The sequence below is a fragment of the Acipenser ruthenus genome, chromosome 2, assembly GCF_902713425.1.
Source record: "Acipenser ruthenus chromosome 2, fAciRut3.2 maternal haplotype, whole genome shotgun sequence".
In the NCBI taxonomy this organism is placed as follows: Eukaryota; Metazoa; Chordata; class Actinopteri; order Acipenseriformes; family Acipenseridae; genus Acipenser; species Acipenser ruthenus.
In genome coordinates this window covers 23321793-23342152 of record NC_081190.1, presented here as the reverse complement: position 1 = coordinate 23342152, position 20360 = coordinate 23321793, and the positions used below count along the sequence as shown (strand labels likewise).

Sequence of the window (20360 nt, the reverse complement as noted above, 5' to 3'; positions counted from 1 at the left end):
ATCTCTAAGTATTGTTTGGTCAAATATGATTTGGAAAATGGCGAGATAATCCTAAATGAACAGGGGTTTTGTGAAGAAGTTAAGAAAGGTAAGAAAATGCATCTTTATAAAATAAGGATGCTGAAAAAAAGTACTGCTGTAATATATGTACTATTGTTGACACCTACATTATCTATATCTATCTCTATGTACAGTGTGTGTATGTACTTATATATATATATATTTAATTAAAAGTTTTTTTAAGGTGCACAAAAGGTTTAAATTATTTAAAAAAAGAAGTCAAGACGTTTCAGACCATTTTTGTTTATGTGGGTGACTGTTGCAGTTTCTAAACTTTAATCTTTGTCTAATTTAACATAGACTCCTTTTTTTCTTGTAGGTGAAGCTGGGCTTCTGCTTTCACAAATAAATTCGATAAGCCCATTCTTTGGTTATGCAGGAAGCAAAAGTCTTACAGAGAAGAAGCTGCTAAGAGATGTTTTCAAGAAAGGAGATGTGTATCTTAACACAGGGGATTTAATGGTCGAAGATCATGAAGACTTCATATACTTCAATGACAGGATTGGAGATACATTCAGGTACAGAAACAAGTCCATTAAACTGCATTAAAACTTATATTATTTCTCTGATTTAGCTGGTTATAACACACAAAACCCACTATTATGGAATTGAACTATTGTAAGTGTGGATATAAAATGGACAAGACACTGTAAATGACTTAAATATTACATTTAACAAAAAAAAAAAAACTATTACACTGGTTACTGACTTATCCAGATACACAAGAGTCAGTAAATATACATATTTTTTTTAAAGATTTAAACTGCTTAAAATCTGTAAAGCTTTGTAATAATATTGTTTTTCAGATGGAAAGGAGAAAATGTTTCAACGACAGAAGTAGCAGATGTTGTTGGAATAATAGACTTTTTACAAGAGGCCAACATATACGGGGTTTCTGTTCCAGGTAAGGACACCTTCTATACCATTGTTCTCAAATGAATGTCTTCAGTTAATATATAAAATAAAACGTTATGTATGGCTGGCTATATTGGTGTGCTAGGCTAAGTAAATCGTTTTTCAAAGAACTATGGCTGTGTTGATGTTTTACAGGTTATGAAGGTAAAGCCGGAATGGCTGCAGTTGTTTTAAATCCTGGGTGTGGTTTTGATGGGAAGAGTCTGTATGAACATGTTGAGAACTACCTGCCTGGTTATGCAAGGCCACGTTTTGTGAGAATTCAGGTAATCTATTATTTATTTATTTTTTTAAAGAAAGATAAAAAATCAATAAATGAACAATGAAACCATATGGTTTTACTTGTTTTAAACTACAAATATCCAAACAGTGAGATTGGGTTTAAACGTGTGCGTGTGTTTTTTTTCTTCGGTTTAATGCCCAGGGTTTGTAACAAATTGTCCCTGGTCCGCATGTGATAAGGAATGAAGACAATCCCTTTACCCTTACAAAAGTTTCCCATAGTAAAAGCATAGCAAAGTGTAATAAAGCACAGTGAACCAAAAGACCAGAAAGGCATGGTAAAGCATTAAAAACATACAAACCAAGGTAAGCTATGGTAAATGCATAGTATAACCATGGGAAAAGTATGCTAACACTGCAAAGATACTGTGCAAAACTACTGTGGTAAACTTATATACGGGTAAATGAAATCTAAAACCATGCCAGGCGTAGGTTCAACACGACTCCTGTAAACAATTGGTGGCACTGACAAATTTTACACATCCTGCAGATTCTAATTTAGATTGAGATCTGGGGACTGTGCAGGCCATGGAAAGTGTGGGAGTTCTCGTCATGTTTCCTGAACAGTAAAAAAAGACCCGTCCTCTTGTAACACACCTCCTGAAAGACTTGAAGATTGAGTTAAATATTCCCATAAACGTATAATGGAAAAAAGAACGTTCAAAAGCACAAACATATTTAATGTATTCTGTGATAGAACACCTTAAATATGATTGGTGGAATAAGCACTAGGTCATTTCTTCCTCTGTGAAACAGGGAGTTTGTTAAAAGATTTGCAATGGAAAATATAAGTACTGGGTAAAGTTTAAATAATACCATATAAGATATCTGAAAGATTGTAATACTTGTATTGGTGCAATGCATTTTGTCTTCCCACAGATATATACTGATATAGAGATATGTTTGCATTTTAGCCATAATATTTGCATTTGTTTTAAGCATTTCACTGAAATAATGCATTTTGTAAACAACTTGAAATACTTACAGTTTTCCGTTCCTTGCAGAAGTCAATGGAAATAACTGGAACCTTCAAGCAGCAGAAATTCAGATTAGTGGAAAGTGGATTCAATCCTTCAACTATAACTGACTCACTGTATTTCTTAGACGAGTCACAGAAATGCTATGTTCCGCTGACTACAGAAATCTTTGACATTATTGCTTCTGGTCAGATAAAGTTATAGAAGACCTGTTTCTTAAAGTTAAATGTAACAGTTTACTGGCAGGTGAAAGTAAACATGCCAAAAAACTATTTAATTGGCATTATTAATGCGTTGTGTAATGTTGTATGTTCAGGAAAAATGAAGACCAGATCTCAATCGAATGTTCTTTGAATAATTTATAGGGGCCTTCTTTGTAAACGTTTTACATATACAGTGCAGGTTAATTATGAATGACCTACATTGTAAATTAATCTTAACCTGGCAAAAAATACTGTTGATGATTAGATTTCCACTTCAGACTTGGTCAAGGTTGGACTGGCTGCAAGCTCCCAATCTGGGTTAAAGATCTTAATCTTATTTCACTGTGGTTAGTAGGTACAGTATAAATAATGAATTTAAATATATTAATGACATCAGGGAAGCCAATTTGAGCCCATACAAGTTTGACTTGATTTTTTTTAGATAAAGAAGCTAATGTAATATAATGCCACAAGAAATTGGTAAAGAGCACAAAGCAACTATCTTTCTATACTGGTGTAAAAAAGAAATATGTGTGAGAATGACAGAATTCAAATTCATTCCATTCCTAATAGAGAAACCTTAATGGCAGTTTCTTTGAGCAACATGTTTCCGATGTGTCACTTTTATTTGACATAATTGTGTGTGCAGTGCTTGTTTGGAATTGCTGCCAGGATATATCTTAGCCTACCATACCAACTTAGCTAGGTTTGGGACTGAACCCTGAAATGATTTACAGTAAAGCCTGTACAATCCGGGACCGGAAAATTGGGCTGGATTATTTACTAGTGTGCTGGATTACAGAGTTACTGTCAATAATTCGTTAAGGAAAGCAGTTGTGGATTTTTCGTGGGCGTGCATACATGCGGGAACTCTGCAGGGAACAAGCTCTTATCATTCTCATACTAAGTTTGATTCTGCACCACAGTAATCATATCGGTCCGCTTTTAAGAATCAACCGCTTATAAGAATCAAAACACCCAGGACGGATGTGATTCTTATAAACGGACTGCACTGTATTTAGTGGTTGCTTGTGTTGATTATATATGATAAGTGTATTGATTTGGTTCTCAAACAAACAAAAAAAGCCTTGTATGTTTTTTGCCTCGCCCCAAGTGTAAAACAAAAATCCACATTTTTCCGCATTAGCCTATTCCACAGCAAACGGATTCCTATGATCCCTGTTCATGACGTAGAAAGAGTTTAACTGAGTGCATCCTTTTGATATGTTTGATTGGTCTCGCAGAGGTATGGGTAAAAATAGCCTGAATGGCCTTGCCCTGCTATATGTCCACAGAGACATGTCCCAGGAGGAAGTGTTACAGCATTTTGATAGATCAGGCCATAAGAGGATTGGCAAACTATTTAAAGTAAAGCCTTCTAAATCAGTGATTTAATCGTGGCATCATACAGTCTCAGCACCAGTCCCAGCAGTGTCAGCACCAGTCCCAGCAGTAGCTGCACTAGTCCCAGCAGTGTCAGCACCAGTTTTACCAATCCCAGCAGTGTCAGCACCAGTTTTACCAATCCCAGCAGTGTCAGCACCAGTCCCAGCAGTAGCTGCACTAGTCCCAGCAGTGTCAGCACCAGTCTTACCAATCCCAGCAGTGTCAGCACCAGTCTTACCAATCCCAGCAGTGTTAGCACCAGTGTCAGCAGTGTCAGCACAAGTCCTAGCAGTAGCTGCACTAGTCCCAGCAGTGTCAGCACCAGTCTTACCAATCCCAGCAGTGTCAGCACCAGTTTTACCAATCCCAGCAGTGTCAGCACCAGTTTTACCAATCCCAGCAGTGTTAGCACCAGTGTCAGCAGTGTCAGCACAAGTCCTAGCAGTAGCTGCACTAGTCCCAGCAGTGTCAGCACCAGTTTTACCAATCCCAGCAGTGTTAGCACCAGTGTCAGCAGTGTCAGCACAAGTCCTAACAGTAGCTGCACTAGTCCCAGCAGTGTCAGCACCAGTCTTACCAATCCCAGCAGTGTCAGCACCAGTCTTACCAATCCCAGCAGTGTCAGCACCAGTCCCAGCAGTAGCTGCACTAGTCCCAGCAGTGTCAGCACCAGTCTTACCAATCTCCGCAGTGTTAGCACCAGTGTTATATATAAATATAATGATCTGCAATAACTACACCCAATGTTTAATGTTACAAAACAAAAACATAATCTACAAGAGGTGGCATTCTTACCTCATTTTGATAAATAAACTTTAAGTCAAGTATTTTCCAAATAAAGTTTCCATCGTTGATATTATACAATATTAATCATAATATAATACCTACGAAGACTAATTTGAGAAGTTTAGCTGGAGAAGATTCCACCCTTTTATAAAAGATAAGCTCAATTATTCTAACAACGTGACAGTAACAACAGCGTCCTACTATGTAAAACCTAGACAATCCATTCAACGATGCGTGGAAATAACAGTGTTCCTGTAACTGTTACCTTTGTAAGATTTCATATCAGTTTGTCTCAGTGATGTTAATTCACTTGAAAGTTGTATGGATCTCCACCCTCAACAGCTTTTTTTAAAATTCCTCCCCCTTGTGTTTTTTGGTCTTTTTCATTGTACATTGTACAATACAAGCAAGAAAATGTTTCTTATTTTGTGTTTTTTTCAGTAAACCCGCTTTAAAGTATGTAATATTTGGGACACCCTGTCTCGTTAAGTTAAAGCACAGACACGATATGCTCTCTAACATAGCATTCAAGTTTCACAGTTTACAATTAAAAATATTCCCTGAAGTCCCGCTCTGCATGAACAGAGAATACAAATGTGAAATTAAATAATAGAAGAAGATGTTAAGGTCCAATCAGCAATCAGTGCTGTATCATTTTGGCCAACATTTTTTTACTTCATATCTTGAATTCATTTTTTCTATCTGTATCTCCATATGTCCAAGACAGTGACTCCATAGTGTTATGATTTAATATGGAATGACTTATTTATTTAATAAGCATATTAATAACATATAGTGTATCTCCTGCTACGACTGTGAATACTTTCCAAGATTCTGATACTCAATAACATGTGGTAAAGAACATTCTTATTACTGTGGGTTTTATAACAATTTGATTTTTAAATAAACAAAGAGACAGACATGTTATATCCCCACATTCTAATCCCCTCAATAACTTGTTCAAGAATGTACTGACAAAGTTACCTCAGTTATATTATTATCCCCGTGTGTCTGCCTTTACATCCATATCTCACTTACAGTTTTACATACTGTATATATAGAGGACCACTTACCCACCTGTGATTATTTTTTATGCTGTAAATAATCTGGTGTGGACTGACTCAGGGTAGTTACTGTGCTAAAGACTGTTCTATGGGTTAAACAATCTTAATTTATATGCTGTAAACATTTTCTTATAGTATTTCCAGCAAGCAAGAATTTGTTTTATAAATTAGATCCCAAAAAGTGAGTTTTTGTAATGTTTAGCTGTTTTTTTTTTTTTTTAAAGCCTTATAGAAAAGGGGTGTAGTTTACAGTGTTTTGTAACTTTAATTTCATCATCCAGTGCTGTTATATTGTGGACAGATTTTAATCTGTAAATTCCTCAATATATGTAATTTTGTAAACTGATTCTAGATTAATTAACAGATCAGCATGTTGCAAATAAAATTAATGTAATTGTTATTGTCATGACGATAATGAAAGTGTGTTTATAATATATAATAAAGAAAGAATTGATTACATTATGTATATGACTGTAAGTTCTTAACACTGTATTCCCAACTGTCCATTTTTACCTAAAAGTCTTTCATTAGCATTCAGGGTTCTAGCTAATAACTACATAATGTGTTAATTATTATTATTATTATTATTATTATTATTATTATTATTATTATTGGCAAATGTACACTACATACACTAATTGATCAAACTATATGAGACTGTAATAAAATGATCAAATCCTCTTGTCTGCAATTCCTGTGAATGTACAGTGTCATGTGATCCATGCGACCCACTGTAGAAGCTGTTCAACAGGTGGATGCAACTCACGGATCTCAGTGACTGTCCCTCAACTGAGTGGCTTGAACAACGTCCTCTTCAAGACAGTCTCTCGAGTGTTCCTGGAATGGCAACGTTTGCAGAAAACCACCGCTGAAAAACACAAGGGGGGCAGTACTGTAGAACAAAATGGCTTGGAATCTTTAATACTTTGCAGACTTGTTGCTGCTGTTGATTAAGGTTTGTTGCAAGTACCCAGGACAAGGACGATCTCAGTGATAGGGCTTTTGCTGTACGTGCTACTGTATGCCCCCCTTGTTTGGAATTCACTGGTTTACTGATTCATACTATGACGATTATTATATCTTGTGCAAGACATGTTTATGTGATCCTGCCTTTTCTATAAATTTTATGTTGTTGGTTCTTTGCTTGTTTTCTTGTTTTTTTCAACTTAAATGTGGGATATAATTCTAATTCCCAAGATCTGACAGACTTATCTTAGTAGGTGCTTTTAAAGTGGTTGTAGCTAACTAAATACTTTAAATCTTACCCATTGTGCACATCCATTCACTATAAAGATCTCAAATGTGAATCTTGAAAAGAAAATATAATATTGCAACCATAAAATCATTTTAAAATAACTCACTAGGTAAAATAAAGTTTTCAATTTGTTTGCTTTGTCTTCGAGGAACTATGTTACACTTGTACTTCCTTAGATCTGTGGTCACTTGTAACTCAAACTGTGTTTGAGCTATGAGGCTTCCCTTACAGAAATGTACCATGGTACTGGCATGGTACATTATACCAAGGCTTGAAGTTAATGTATATTAGGTAGCATTTTCTACTGGTACCCAAAACTCTTAATTTGCTACTATTTTTTTTTTTATGCAGTAGCATTTTTCTGATACCTTACGCTGCAGTTTATATGACAGTGACCGACCCTGAGTGAACACGTACATAATTACTGGTATTAGTTTTTTAAATCTGTCAGTTATTAGTATTTTTCAATAAGTGGGAAACAATTGCTAAAATAGGTTCTCGATGAATTCTAGATGAATGAGGTTTGTACCGTCCCATGGAGATATGCGCGAGGCCCACGATGCAAATTATATTGGACAGTGTAGTACAAATACTGTACCTACAGGCAGCGGAAAGGAATATCCACTAGAAAGTGTCCTGAGGCCATTAGATGATTCTAGGGCCTTTGCCAAGCACTCCCACCTTCCACTTCCAGAGCTCGGCAACTCTACGAAATCAAACCACCCTTACCTTAACCCAACCCCAACCCTAACCTTAAGCAGCCCAAGCCCTAAAACCTAACCCTAACCCAATACCTAACTCTAAACCTAACCTTTAAAAATCATCTGATGCCCTCAGGACACTTTCTAGTGGATATTCCCTTGTGCTGCGTACCTGCAGTAGCAGAACAACATGGATACAATTTAAAAGTATGACGTTTATTTTTTAGACCAAAAGTAAAATTAAACAACTGTTAAAAACATTACGATTTTATAAGATAACAAGTGTCTATAAAATGCTAATTTAATCTGTCTTGGAGAATGGCAGCTAATAGCAAGCTATAACGTTACCATGATCCAAGTAACGTCATCCTTGTTTTATCAGTACGTAGACGAAATACTATCTTGAGGTATCTGTCTGTTTTCTTTTTGTAATAGATTATCACGACTTTGCTTATGTCGCCTGTTTAACTAGTGAAACGTGTGCGTGAACACAAAATGTTATACATTATATAAAAAAAAACACATGGGGCCACAGGGACCACTCAGCGCTGTGATGTCACAGTGGTGCGGACCCCTGCAGGTGCAGGTGCGTGGCTAAGTATATGAACTTGCCTCGTGCACTGAATGCATGCCTGCCACAGGGCTCCCCTGGGTCACGGGGATTGCAGAAACCACAAATCGATCCTGACTTGTGCAGACATTAAAGGTTTGCTGACATAAGGGGGTTTAACAGTAGAGTTTTTGAGCAAAATACAGGAGAAAATCTGTCCCGGGAGATGTCCGGGAGAAGGGTCCAAAATACCAGTGATCACACTGCTTACTTGGGAGTCAATTTCCTGTTTCTCAGCTCTGTGTGTTTGTATTTTGTAGCATACAATCAGTTTTTAGCAAGGGAGGATTTGGTGCTTTAATTGAGGAGAAGGAAATTAAGGCAAGTATAACATTTAAAAATGGAATGTAGTTTTATTAGACACGATTCGATAGCTTTTTTAGATCACAATAATTTTACCTCATAAAACTGGAACTCATAATTTCATTGAGTAAATGTCCTTAATAAAAGTGTTAATACATACATACTTTTTTTTAAAAAGTACAATATATCATAACATGTAAACAATAACATATTAACTTTGTTTATTGGAGCTATGCACTGCTGGAAAAAAAAAAAAAAAAAAAAAAAAAAAAGATTTTGATCTCCTCGACCAAGCAGGAATTGGAACATGACATAATCGGTGGAAAAATAAAACCAAACAGGATGCTTCTGTTATTGAATCCTGGCTATATGCCAAAATTGAAAGAGGCACTGAAAGCGAGGATGTCAGTTTCTGATTAAAAAGAGGCATGCACATTTTATTATGTTCTTGATGTTGATGGTAGATAATGTTGGCGGTGCTAACATTGAATGTTTTTTTTTTTTTTTTTGTGCTACAGACAATTGCTCTTTATGATAATATCAAGAGTGCCTTGAAGATGGAGATGAATCCTCAGAATACTAAGTTACTCCTAGATCTGTTAGATCCTGAGGTAAACATCTAAATATGTCCCAATGTTTATTATGAGCTCATGTTATTTATAATAGATTAAGGGAACATATATTAGAATAAAGCTATAGAAATATCACAAATAGTATATGACTATGCATTGTACATTGGCTTTTGCTAAATGTGGCATTTTGAATACTACTAGGATTATAAATCTCTATAATGTAATTTAAGGATCCTTGTTTTTATTAAAATAAATTGAAAAACTAACAATTTAATTTCTTCAATAAAAAAAAACCATGTTATTGTTAATGATCTGTGAAAACTATTTGCATGATAAACTGGAATTATTTACATATAATATACTTAATTTACTAAATAGTGATTTTTTGTTGTTTTTTTTAGATCATAATTATAATTTTAGAAACCCATGAAGGATTTTGCAGATTTCAGTCAGCATTAGCATCGGCAGGTCCAATATGAAAGATCTTAAATATACTGTGATTGAAATAAAAACATTGCAAAACATTAGATTGATTTAATATCATTAATTGGTGCGGTACCATTCTATCCCCTAGCCTGCAATTTCATGGACCTTATTTACGATTGAAGGTAAGTATGTGGTTAATAAATGAAAATGACATCACCGTCTCATCCATTACAGTAATATCAGTGCCATGCACAATAATTTATCTCAGACAATACTGCACTCCAAAGGTGGTGAAATTAGGCAGCTGAACTACAAGGCTGAAGCTGCTTCACTGGTATATGGTAAACCGATATATAATTGTATTTCTGTGTATAGTTGAGTTTTAGGGTTTATGTTAATTTAATTGTATTTAATTTAATACAAATTTGGCCTTAAATTGTGTTGAGCTGTGTTGTCTTTATTGGGAGGTGACATGGATCTCACAGTACATTATAAGTGACATGCTACAATTAACATATACTGTCACATAACTGAACAATGCATAAGCAAGTTATAAAAGAATAGCAAGCATTAAAGCAAATGAAATAAATGTGGTTTGTTTTATATGGCTGGGACTCTGGTTAATCCTGCAGGACAGCACCACTGTGCAACCACAATATTTATTTTTTATTTTATTTCTTAGCAGACCCCCTTATCCAGGGCGACTTACAAATGTTACAAGATATCACATTATTTTTACATACAATTACCCATTTATACAGTTGGGTTTTTACTGGAGCAAACTAGGTAAAGTACCTTGCTCAAGGGTACAACAGCAGTGTCCTCCACCTGGGATTGATCCCACAACCCTCCAGTCAAGAGTCCAAAGCCCTAACCACTACTCCACACTGCTGCCCACACTGATGAGTATTGACCATTCATTTTACATTTTCCAGTAATTCTTAACATGTTTGTGTTTTTTTTTTAAATCACAGATTTGATGTAAATTACTTTTGTACAAATATTCATGTGTGAGAGGTTTGTGTATTGATTTAAAAACAATCTCACTGAAGAGCAGACTAATGACAACATCATCATCTCGTGTTTCATCAACGTCACTTGGAAACGTTTCTGAATGAGGTGCTGCTTGCAGCTTGCAAGACTATACCCCCGATACTGGCCAGATGACCTTGACGTTCTGTACGGTGAAAGTGAGGTGATCTCACTATGCAGGAAATTTGCCAGAAAAACAGATTGTTGGAAGATGCAGAGAGTACAAGGTACAATAGAGGAAAGAAAGTCCCAGCAGACATGGTAGGGCTCATCAAAACACTAGAGACTAGCAGTTTCCACAGCTGAGTGTGAGAGAGGCTTCAGCTCAATGAATAACATTCTCACACCAATTAGGAGCTCTCTTGGTATCCCAAGAGCCAGCCATTGAGTTCTGTCAGAGCTTGGTTGTTACAGGGAAAAAGGAGTTCAGAACACAAAGCTTACGAGGAGAGGGAGCATGAGGAACTTGACACCAAGGGTCTATCGTCTCTCCTTTAATGCGACAGACAGGACAATTTGAACTGACTGACAAGTGTACAGTTCTATAACATACACTGCTTGGCACTTTGTTACATTTGTTTTAATTATTAATTTGTATGTTTTAAATGTTAAAAAGAGCAACTTGGGATTCAGTTCACGCCTTCAAACGAGACTGCAAACTGAAAATTGTATTTTAGACTGCCTCGTTTAACTAGTGAACAATGTTAAGCATTTTGATCAGTATTTGTATAAAGAAAACTATGTTTCTATATTTTTTCTATATTAACGTAGAAATTTAAAACAAAATTATTTTATTTTTTTCTTGACATATTTACTGCGTTGCCTTTAAACTTGTCATTGCTTTGTATCAGAGTAACGTTATAAAGAAGTAGTACCTTTGAATCATCTCTATAAGCACTTCACAAATCTTAAATTGGGGTGTCTCCACCCCTAGCATTTTCACGTCACACGGCAATAAACATCCACCTAGGGTTACCCCAGTGATTTTTTTTGCAATTCCACCACTGAGTATTTGTTTTGTTTTATACATCACTGCTGTCAAATATGTTTAAATGGCAGTAAGGTGTTTTTTTTTAAAGCTTTGGATTGTGCGTTTCTAGAAATGGATAATCGTTTCCCTAATGTAACAATACCGTAATGTTTAACTAAACTGTGAATTACAAAATTAATTAAACGTTGTGTTCAAAAAGTTAGAAAATATTTCCCCCCGCGTTTCTCCACATGCACCCCCGCCAGCACCGCCCCCTAATCTTGCAACGCTGCTGCTAGGAACGACCTGTCTTCAGCTCACTCCACCTTTTTCTTTTTGTAACACTAGACAGAACATCATGGCGGAACTACAACAGCACAGCAACAACAATCACTTCCCGATCTTATTTTCCTTTTCCGTCTTCTCTCGGCCCTCATCATTGCCTGTCGGTTCGGGTTACGAGGTTCTGATCCAGAAGTTTTTGTCCATGTATGGTGATCAAATCGACATTCACCGGAAGTTTGTTATTCAGCTTTTTTCAGAAGAATGGGGGCAGTACATTGATTTACCCAAAAGCTTTGCAGTGGCTGAAAAATGCAAACTACGACTGGTCCCTCTGCAAATGACAGTAAGTTTTACTTAACAATGTAAATTACAATGAAACAGATATCATATTTGCTAGGATAACTAAGAACATTGGTTTACACGTACTGTAGCACATCTACAGGCTTTTAATATTACACTTAATGGCAATTGTTTTACCCGATGTAACAGGTGTTACATATATTTTGTTATTTATGAAAGAATAGGTAACAGTAAAATGTTTTATTATATAGCTCTACGTAAAGTACAGCCTGTGTCGCTGTACATTCTGACGGTGCCAGTTGACTCGAGACCTTCCCTGTGCAGTGTTGAATGGGATTAATGATGGGTACCTGTTGAAATCAGTACGAAAATGATATAAGAATACAATAGGTGGATCTTTTTTCACAACTTGCCGTATATTTTCAGGGGATGTGTAATCTTGGCAGGCTACATTCATTCTATACTTAATTTATTGTAAGACATCTATTGAGAATTGTTTTTCTTTTCATAGAGACAGTACCGACTGCTATAGAATGGCATGGAGACATCCTACTGTACCTCTTTTAATTATAGTGTATTCATATTTGATTGAGGATGCTGGCCCTTGATTTGGTTATGATTGTGCCTTTTGATTTTTCTTTATAAGTATTATATGTGCAAATGTATTTGATTATTGATTGAGTCGGATATGATCATGTTTAATTAGTTACATTTGACAGTTGGTTCAGGATGAACTGCTTTAAGGGATTATGTGATCGTGCTGTTCATGCATTTCCCACAACCCCTGTAATCCACAGAACATTATTTCATTACCCACTTTCTGTGGTCATGCAGGCTATAGTCATACAAACCAAATGAGAAAACCTTGTTTCATGCTTTATTGAAAAAAAAGCATACTGGCTGCAATTTAATAATTGAGCATATTGCAGTATATTGGTCCATCTACAGCAGATTTATTCCAGGTTTAGGTGTATGTGACATTTTAAATTGGTTTGTATTTATTTAATAATTGTTATAACACTGCTATCTAAATTCAGGATGTATGTTTGCATTGTATGTTAGGATCAATCAAATGCTACCCTAAAGAATAATGCAATGCTTTGTTTTCTTTAACTGTCTGCAGATGACTACACTTGGGAATCTCACGCCAGCAACCACTGTATTTTTTTGCTGTGATATGCAGGAAAGATTCAGACCAGCTATCAAATACTTTGGGGATATTATAAGTGTCGGGCAACGACTGGTAAGCGTTTTGCTTGTTCTGAACTTCAAAGGCCAGACAATCCTTTTCACTTATTGTGTTGATCCCTGCCAAGCAGCTTTGCTGTCATTGTTTGCAGCATAAACAGGGTTAGAAACTCCCGCTTGCCCAAGGCGAATTCAATCTGATGAGGACTAGTGGATGTCTGTGTCTCGGTAGTCCTCTGGGCGAGTACTTAAAACAAATGTACACATATACTCTCACGTTCAGTCTTGCTTTAAAAAAATGCACGAAAGTCCATTTTTTAACAGGCTGTAGCAGTGGTGAATAAGCATTCACAAATAATGCTTAGAAAACAGTCACTCTGAACTGAAACCTCCCTTCATCTCCCCTGCAATGCCAACCCCACTTAATGACGTTTTATGTTTGTGTTCTCCATCTGCGTGGGATGCAAAGTTTATCGTTTGAATTTACTGAAACACGTTGCATCTTTTGAAATAAGTGTAAAGTCATTTTACAAAAATGTGGAGATTTATACCGGATTATGACCCTAACTGATTCCGTGAGCGCTCCTGGGCTCAAGCACCAATGGGGGAAAATAAAGTCCTGCATAGTGCAAATAAATCACCTGTTCTGTCAAATTATACTGTGGATGCTTCACAAGCAACTGTTATTGCAGCTTTTAAAAATATAAAATCCATTTATACAAAGCCTCCCAGCTTTCTTGAAAAGATCTGCATTTCCCTTGTTTTTCTTTTGTATTTGTTATGCTCTCATTAGTATCTAAACCTAGTAGACACAGTGTCCGTCAGTTCTGGCAGATTCTACTGTACTTGCTGAAGCGGTTTTCTCCCACTGCTAATTAAAAAAAAAGATAGCCACCTAACTAACAATTTCATCCCGAGGGCTACAGTGAAATGTACTGTCTTTAAATTGGAACTTTAGTGAAGACCACAAGTGTACGGGAGTACGTTAATTATTGTAGATAGTAATTCGTAGCCAGCCAGCAGTTTTGTAAATAGCAACACATGTAATGTACAACATTTTACTTGTGTCATCGGTGTCAATTTCAGGCGGAGCTTCATGGTTGGCAAGGTGACACGCTGAGAGAATGTTTTCCTCTGTCATCCCATCTGGTGCTGTCAATGTCAGTTTCTCAACACACATTACAAGTTAGTCGCTCAGTAATGAGGTTATTGATCGATCTGTATGAGCGTTTACGAAGGTGCTTTGTTAACACAAAAAATGTAAATCTAAATGTATAACTGTGTTTATTTTTTTTAGCAAAATATAATCTAAGTTTATTTTTAGGGACCCCCAACTGTTGTTGTTGATTCCAACTTAGGCACTTCACATAAGGACTAGTAAGTTTACATCAGAAATAGCAAGTTTCTAAAGGTACTAGTCCTATGGACTAGTAGCACAATATTGTTAGTTTCTAACCCTGCATAAACCAGAAGCCCCACAGTTATTATTATTATTATTATTATTATTATTTATTTCTTAGCAGACGCCCTTATCCAGGGCGACTTACAATCGCAAGCAAATACAAATACATTCAAGTGTTACAATATAAGTCATACAATAAGAACAAGAAATACAATAATTCTCAAGTGTGACAAACCACAATTCAATAATAAGTTCTACAGTTCTACAGCTTGCCTGATTAACATATACCTTTATTTTCTGTGAACTCTGTTTTTCCTCTTATTACTACTGTTTTCACACTTGAGCACAATGAATCCATCGGTTGAATCTGGTAGTAATATCTGGGAGAAGTTAATGTGGCTGTTATGTTCACACGAGACACTAGTCCCAGGTTTGATGTAGTTTAGTTTTTCTTCAGTGTAGACACACTAAATCTGGAGTTGAGTGCAGTGCTTTGATCTGCACGTGAAAGCACATCTTTACATGCATGACATATGTGCAATAAAAAAAAAAGGATGTGCCATTATTTTTTAATGTGGCGTAGTTTGTTTACTCACACTAATGTAGGGTGAAATTCTGCTGGTAGTAATGAATGCAGACTGGAAACTGCCCTGGAGGTGAAGTAGTTAGTCCAGTCCAGTCGTCAGTCGCACTCAAAGACGCATTAAGGTGAGTGTGAAAAAAAAAAAAAAAAGTTTGCAAGTTTTGCTTCCATGCGCCCTCAACAGCGCTGTGAAGTGCCAGTGTGAAAACGGTATTATTCAGGTCATTTATTCTGGGGAGTGCACCTCCTGAATAGAAGAAATGAAGAGTTCAGTTACATTCATCAAGTCTGTTGCTCATATTTTGATAATACCTTCCCTGTGTTTGCACATTATTAGGCTTAGTTAATGTAAGCAATAATTCATTACCAATTTGCTTGCTTGTGCAGCAGTTGCTACACAGTTATATGTTTTATAATTCCTGGCCCCACTGTGCTGAAAACTACTGTACATGATAGCATTAAACATGCAGCAGATGAAAAACCTGTTTGTTTGATTGTTTATGCTGGAAAAGACATTTTCCTCCAGCCTGCGTTCCTGCCAGACCTGAATAAAAGTAAACAGATTGACTTGGTCCTTTGACTCCAACATCTGCTGTGCCATATGAAAATATGAAACATATACAATTATGAATACTGAATACTGTTTTGCCATTCTGAATACTGTTTCTAGGTTTTTTTGTTTGTTTTTTTTTTACAGCTTCAAGGGGCTCGCATATTGGGAATTCCAGTTATTGTTTCTGAACAGTATCCTAAAGGATTGGGGAGCACAGTTCAAGAACTAGACCTAACAGGGGTGAAGCTTGTGATCCCCAAGACCAAATTTTCTATGGTTTTGCCTGAAGTTGAAGCAGCACTTGCAGAAATTCCAGGAGTCCGCAGTGTTGTCTTGTTTGGGGTTGAAGTATGTTGCTTTCTGTGCAATTTTATTTCATATATATATATATATATATATATATATGCAACAGTAAGTGGAATAAAAAAAAGCATAACAAAAAAGAAACTTAGTACTTGCTTAAATAAAAGCAACAGAAAAAAGTAATTGTATTTTTAAATACAGTATATACACGAGTGTTTAGCTGGGCAAACTACACTAACTGTTATTTCAACAGGATTAAAATGACGTCATTTTAACTTTTAAAGTGAACAGTATAAAGTGCTCATTAATGCCAATGGAGTGTACAAATATAAATATGCAAATAAAACAAAATACACATTTTCAGTTTAAAATGATAACAATTTAAATATTATTTAGGTGTTTAATGTTGGGAAATAAAAAAAATAGATAGATTTTTCTTTTTCTTTTTCCCAGACCCATGTATGTATCCAACAAACAGCACTGGATTTGATTGGAAGGGGGTTGGAAGTTCACATAGTAGCCGATTCAACCTCTTCCAGAAGCATGATGGACAGAGTGTTTGCATTGGAGGTAATTTCAACAGTTTAATATGCCATATCATGACGTCAGATACACTGTTCAATGTGCCTTTATGTGCCCTTACCTAACTGCTATTTTAAACCCTAGACCATGGACCAGGTGCTGCGAGAGTTGTCTTTCTTGGCAAAATGTCTGATTTGATAGCATACGAGCCCACCTCAAAGAGGCACTAAATATTCAGTGCCATGGTGTATAAGCAGGGATTCTGATTTTCGGTTTTAACTGATAAAAAAATGATTAAACACCCCCGATACAAAAAAAATGAAATCGGTGGATATCCAATATACACTGGAAAAACACTGGAAATGTTTGCTTAATTCTGGTTGACTTGACATCGTTCCCTGTGAAAAGAATAATTAAAATAACCTACAAAACAAAATTAAAAAATCTTTCCCAGTGCAGTTGTGCAATGTCCCTCCTTCCTGACTTGAATCTCGCATTGATTCGTTCTGAATACTTTAAACCCACCCCAACTACTGAGTGGCAGCAAATGCCTACATATCTATTGGAGGATTGTAACAAGCTTGCACAATTTAAAACAAGATGACAATTAGAAACAGAGAATTGTTCCTGCTCGCAAGATTTAAAGCTATATCAAAGTTTGAGAGGGAGTATTTACACGCTCATGGAATTTAAAACAGAAATGAAAAAAAAAGCCTAAACACACAAAAAAAAAACTGAAAAATATGCCAGTGACCATAAGGATTTCATTGTGTAAGACAGCAAAGGAAAGAAGGTACTATTGAAGTGTGTAAGTACTGTCGAGTTACTATACATATTGTGACAGAAAAAAACGTCCAAGAATTTTGGAAAGCAACCGAAAACAATATTTTCATACAGTATATAAAAAGTGAAAGCCGAAAAAAAAAATTCATAAAACTCGAAAAGAAAAAAAAAAAAAAAAGCAGTTCAAAATAAAATGAATAAAAACAGAAAAACAAAAGTCCTATAAGGTTCCTCCTCTGGTCTACTACCAAGGAGGATATAATGTAGGTTTCTTAAGCGGTGAAGTTCACTGAGATGTCAGCGTCATAGAATACTTTATAGAGCAGATAGAAGTTCAAAATGATTAGTTATGGTTATGGGTAGACCTCAGAAAAATAGAGGCAATTGAAAATAGAGGCATTTTGGTTGTTGGGGGTGTAAATGATAGATAAACTGTAGTTTAAAATAGACATATTTAAAATTATGCTTCTGGGAAGAATGAACCAAAATAGGTTGAGTTTGTGAAAGACCTTGAAATGCTTTTGTTCACAAAGGAAATGACGTCAAAGCCAAGCTCTGTGTCTTATACTACAGGGTGTGGTAGCCAGCGTAAATCCAGCCCTTTGATAAGCTCCAACAGGACCATAGGCCTAGGATGATTACATGATTTTTACTTGATGGAGGATCAATGTCAAAGCCTAGCTTCATGTTAATTACAGTTATGGGGGTACCACTTTAACATACATCAATCAATCACGTTTTGATGAAATGATTTTGATTATACGAACAGATAATGTGTGCCGTACAAGGCATCCCTTTATTGAACCTTTGTCTTTCTCTTCTTTTCTATAGCGTCTAGCTCGCATTGGGATAATAGTGACCACGAGTGAATCTATACTTCTGCAGCTTGTGTCTGACAAAGACCACCCCAAATTCAAAGAGATTCAGAATATTATCAAGGCGAGTGCTCCTGAGTCAGGGCTGCTTTCCAAGGTCTAACAAGATCATCATGGGTGAGAAAAGGAAGCGGCTCCAGGTTCAGGGTATAGAGCATGTGCATCTTTCTTGTGAAAGGTGTGCCAATGTGTTTTGTGTAATCGCATCAGTGTTGTTAAATGGTAATACGCTTCAGAACTGTAGAGTTTCTCTGTGGTAAAAATGTAATGTTGTAGGAAAAGAGGTGCCTACAGTAACTGTTCACAGTCTACATTTATAGAGGTGCCACTGCCTACAGTAACTATTCACAGTCTGCATTGATAGAGGTGCCTACAGTAACTATTCACAGTCTACATTGATAGAGGTGCCTACAGTAACTATTCACCATTGATTGTAAAACGACTCATTAAGGTACTTTTTGTGGAGCCTCTTGTGTTAATCTTGATATCTTTATTTCAACAGATGTACTCTAAATATGTTATAAATTCATGCCTATTTTATTTAAAATAATGAGTATTTTGTCTATCAAAATTAAGTTATGCCTATCTGTCAATCAAATGATCAGTGTATCTGTCCCTCTCTAACAGGACATAAATTGAGTTATCTCTAACATTTTCTCCTGTTTTTATTTATTTTAATGTAATATGTATTTAAAATAATGTAACAATGGCTTGGTTTCCATGCAGTTTTGAAACTCCAAATTCTCTCTCCATTGTCATGAGAATGTGACATAACAGCACAAATCATGCACATTATTATTATTATTATTATTATTATTATTATTATTATTATTATTATTTATTTATTTCTTAGCAGACGTCCTTCTCCAGGGTGACTTACAATTGTAAGTCGCTATAGGAAGTGCACGGCTAAAAAGGGTGGGCAAATTGGCTAAAGACTTAAGGCAAAAAGTTTGAAAGCTGTGCGTCATGTTCACGAGGCTTCATCAATGAAGATCCTGTTTGGGACATAACCTCACGTAACATTCTACTGTAACCAAGGAATTCTTTATTGACAACTGAGATCTGCTGAAAGTAGACACCTGGCAAGTTGCTTTGACCAAGTTTTAAAAATAATGATATTAATAATAATATTAAAATAATATTAATAATAAAAAAGCATACAGATGGTTTAGAGGCCTCCTTCATTTTTTTAACATCACACCATTTATTCAATATTTTAAATTATTGCCAATTGCAGATGACTCTTAAAATAATGTTGTTCTTTTATAAGCAATGTTAAAAATGGTCTACTGGTATACTGGATCCCCAAAAACAAAAAATACCATATAACAACATCCTAGTGGTGAAAGCCTTTCACTCAACCTGTGAAATTCTGATTCAGGTAATTATTATTATTATTATTATTATTATTATTATTATTATTATTATTATTATTATTATTATTATTATTATATATCATTGGAACACTGACATAACATTTAAACATACCCTCCCATTTTTTTATATGAGGTAATTTGAATACTACCAACATAGCATGCCAAAAAGGTAAACCAAGCCAATGTCAGAATATTGATGGAAAAATACATTTTTCATTTGTATAACACAGCTATGCTGTAACGTCTGTGTAGCTCATACGCTCCACATAGGGATGGATTTAATCGAACATCGACTGCAGTATTTTCTGACATATTCTCCAGAGCTGTGTAAATAATGAAATCTTATTTTCCATTTAGTTTCCCGCCTTAGTTCGCTTTGTGGCTGTTCTTTTTTATTTCTATAGAACAGATGTCTTTTCCGTGTTGGCCCTCAGATTTTAGTGCCCAGTGCCCCATTTAACAAGGGTAGCTCTGAAAATAGTTGATAAGGCAGTGAACACTACTGTAATAGTTTGTTCCAATGGAATATGTGACCCCTTTTCAGTTCGTAAAATCAAAGACTTGTCAGTTATCAGGTGAACACATGTTATTGTGGCAATACATCCCTATCAGATTCCAAGCAGACATGGTTCACTATTTCAAGCA

The 20360-nt window shown here is 35.8% G+C and overlaps 2 protein-coding genes across 3 annotated transcripts in view; both read left to right on the top strand.

Moving 5' to 3' along the window:
- LOC117408715 (long-chain fatty acid transport protein 6) overlaps positions 1 to 6811 on the top strand; it is a 19359-nt gene extending 12548 nt beyond the window's left edge. For both annotated transcript variants that reach the window (XM_058992345.1, XM_058992339.1), the window contains 5 exons: positions 1 to 88; positions 380 to 578; positions 867 to 964; positions 1111 to 1241; positions 2262 to 6811. The exon at positions 1 to 88 is cut by the window's left edge and continues 3 nt beyond it. In XM_058992345.1, the coding sequence (XP_058848328.1) occupies positions 1 to 88; positions 380 to 578; positions 867 to 964; positions 1111 to 1241; positions 2262 to 2438 (693 nt within the window). In that variant the 3' untranslated portion in view covers positions 2439 to 6811. The remainder of the gene's footprint in view (positions 89 to 379; positions 579 to 866; positions 965 to 1110; positions 1242 to 2261) is intronic.
- Positions 6812 to 10559: 3748 nt separating this feature from the next.
- LOC117963495 (isochorismatase domain-containing protein 1-like) lies at positions 10560 to 18986 on the top strand. Its single transcript, XM_058992326.1, has 6 exons — positions 10560 to 10799; positions 11891 to 12170; positions 13251 to 13370; positions 15998 to 16201; positions 16610 to 16726; positions 18293 to 18986. The coding sequence occupies exons 1-6, from the start codon at positions 10747 to 10749 to the stop codon at positions 18437 to 18439; spliced, it is 921 nt and encodes a 306-aa protein (XP_058848309.1). The 5' UTR covers positions 10560 to 10746; the 3' UTR covers positions 18440 to 18986.
- Positions 18987 to 20360: the final 1374 nt, after the last annotated feature.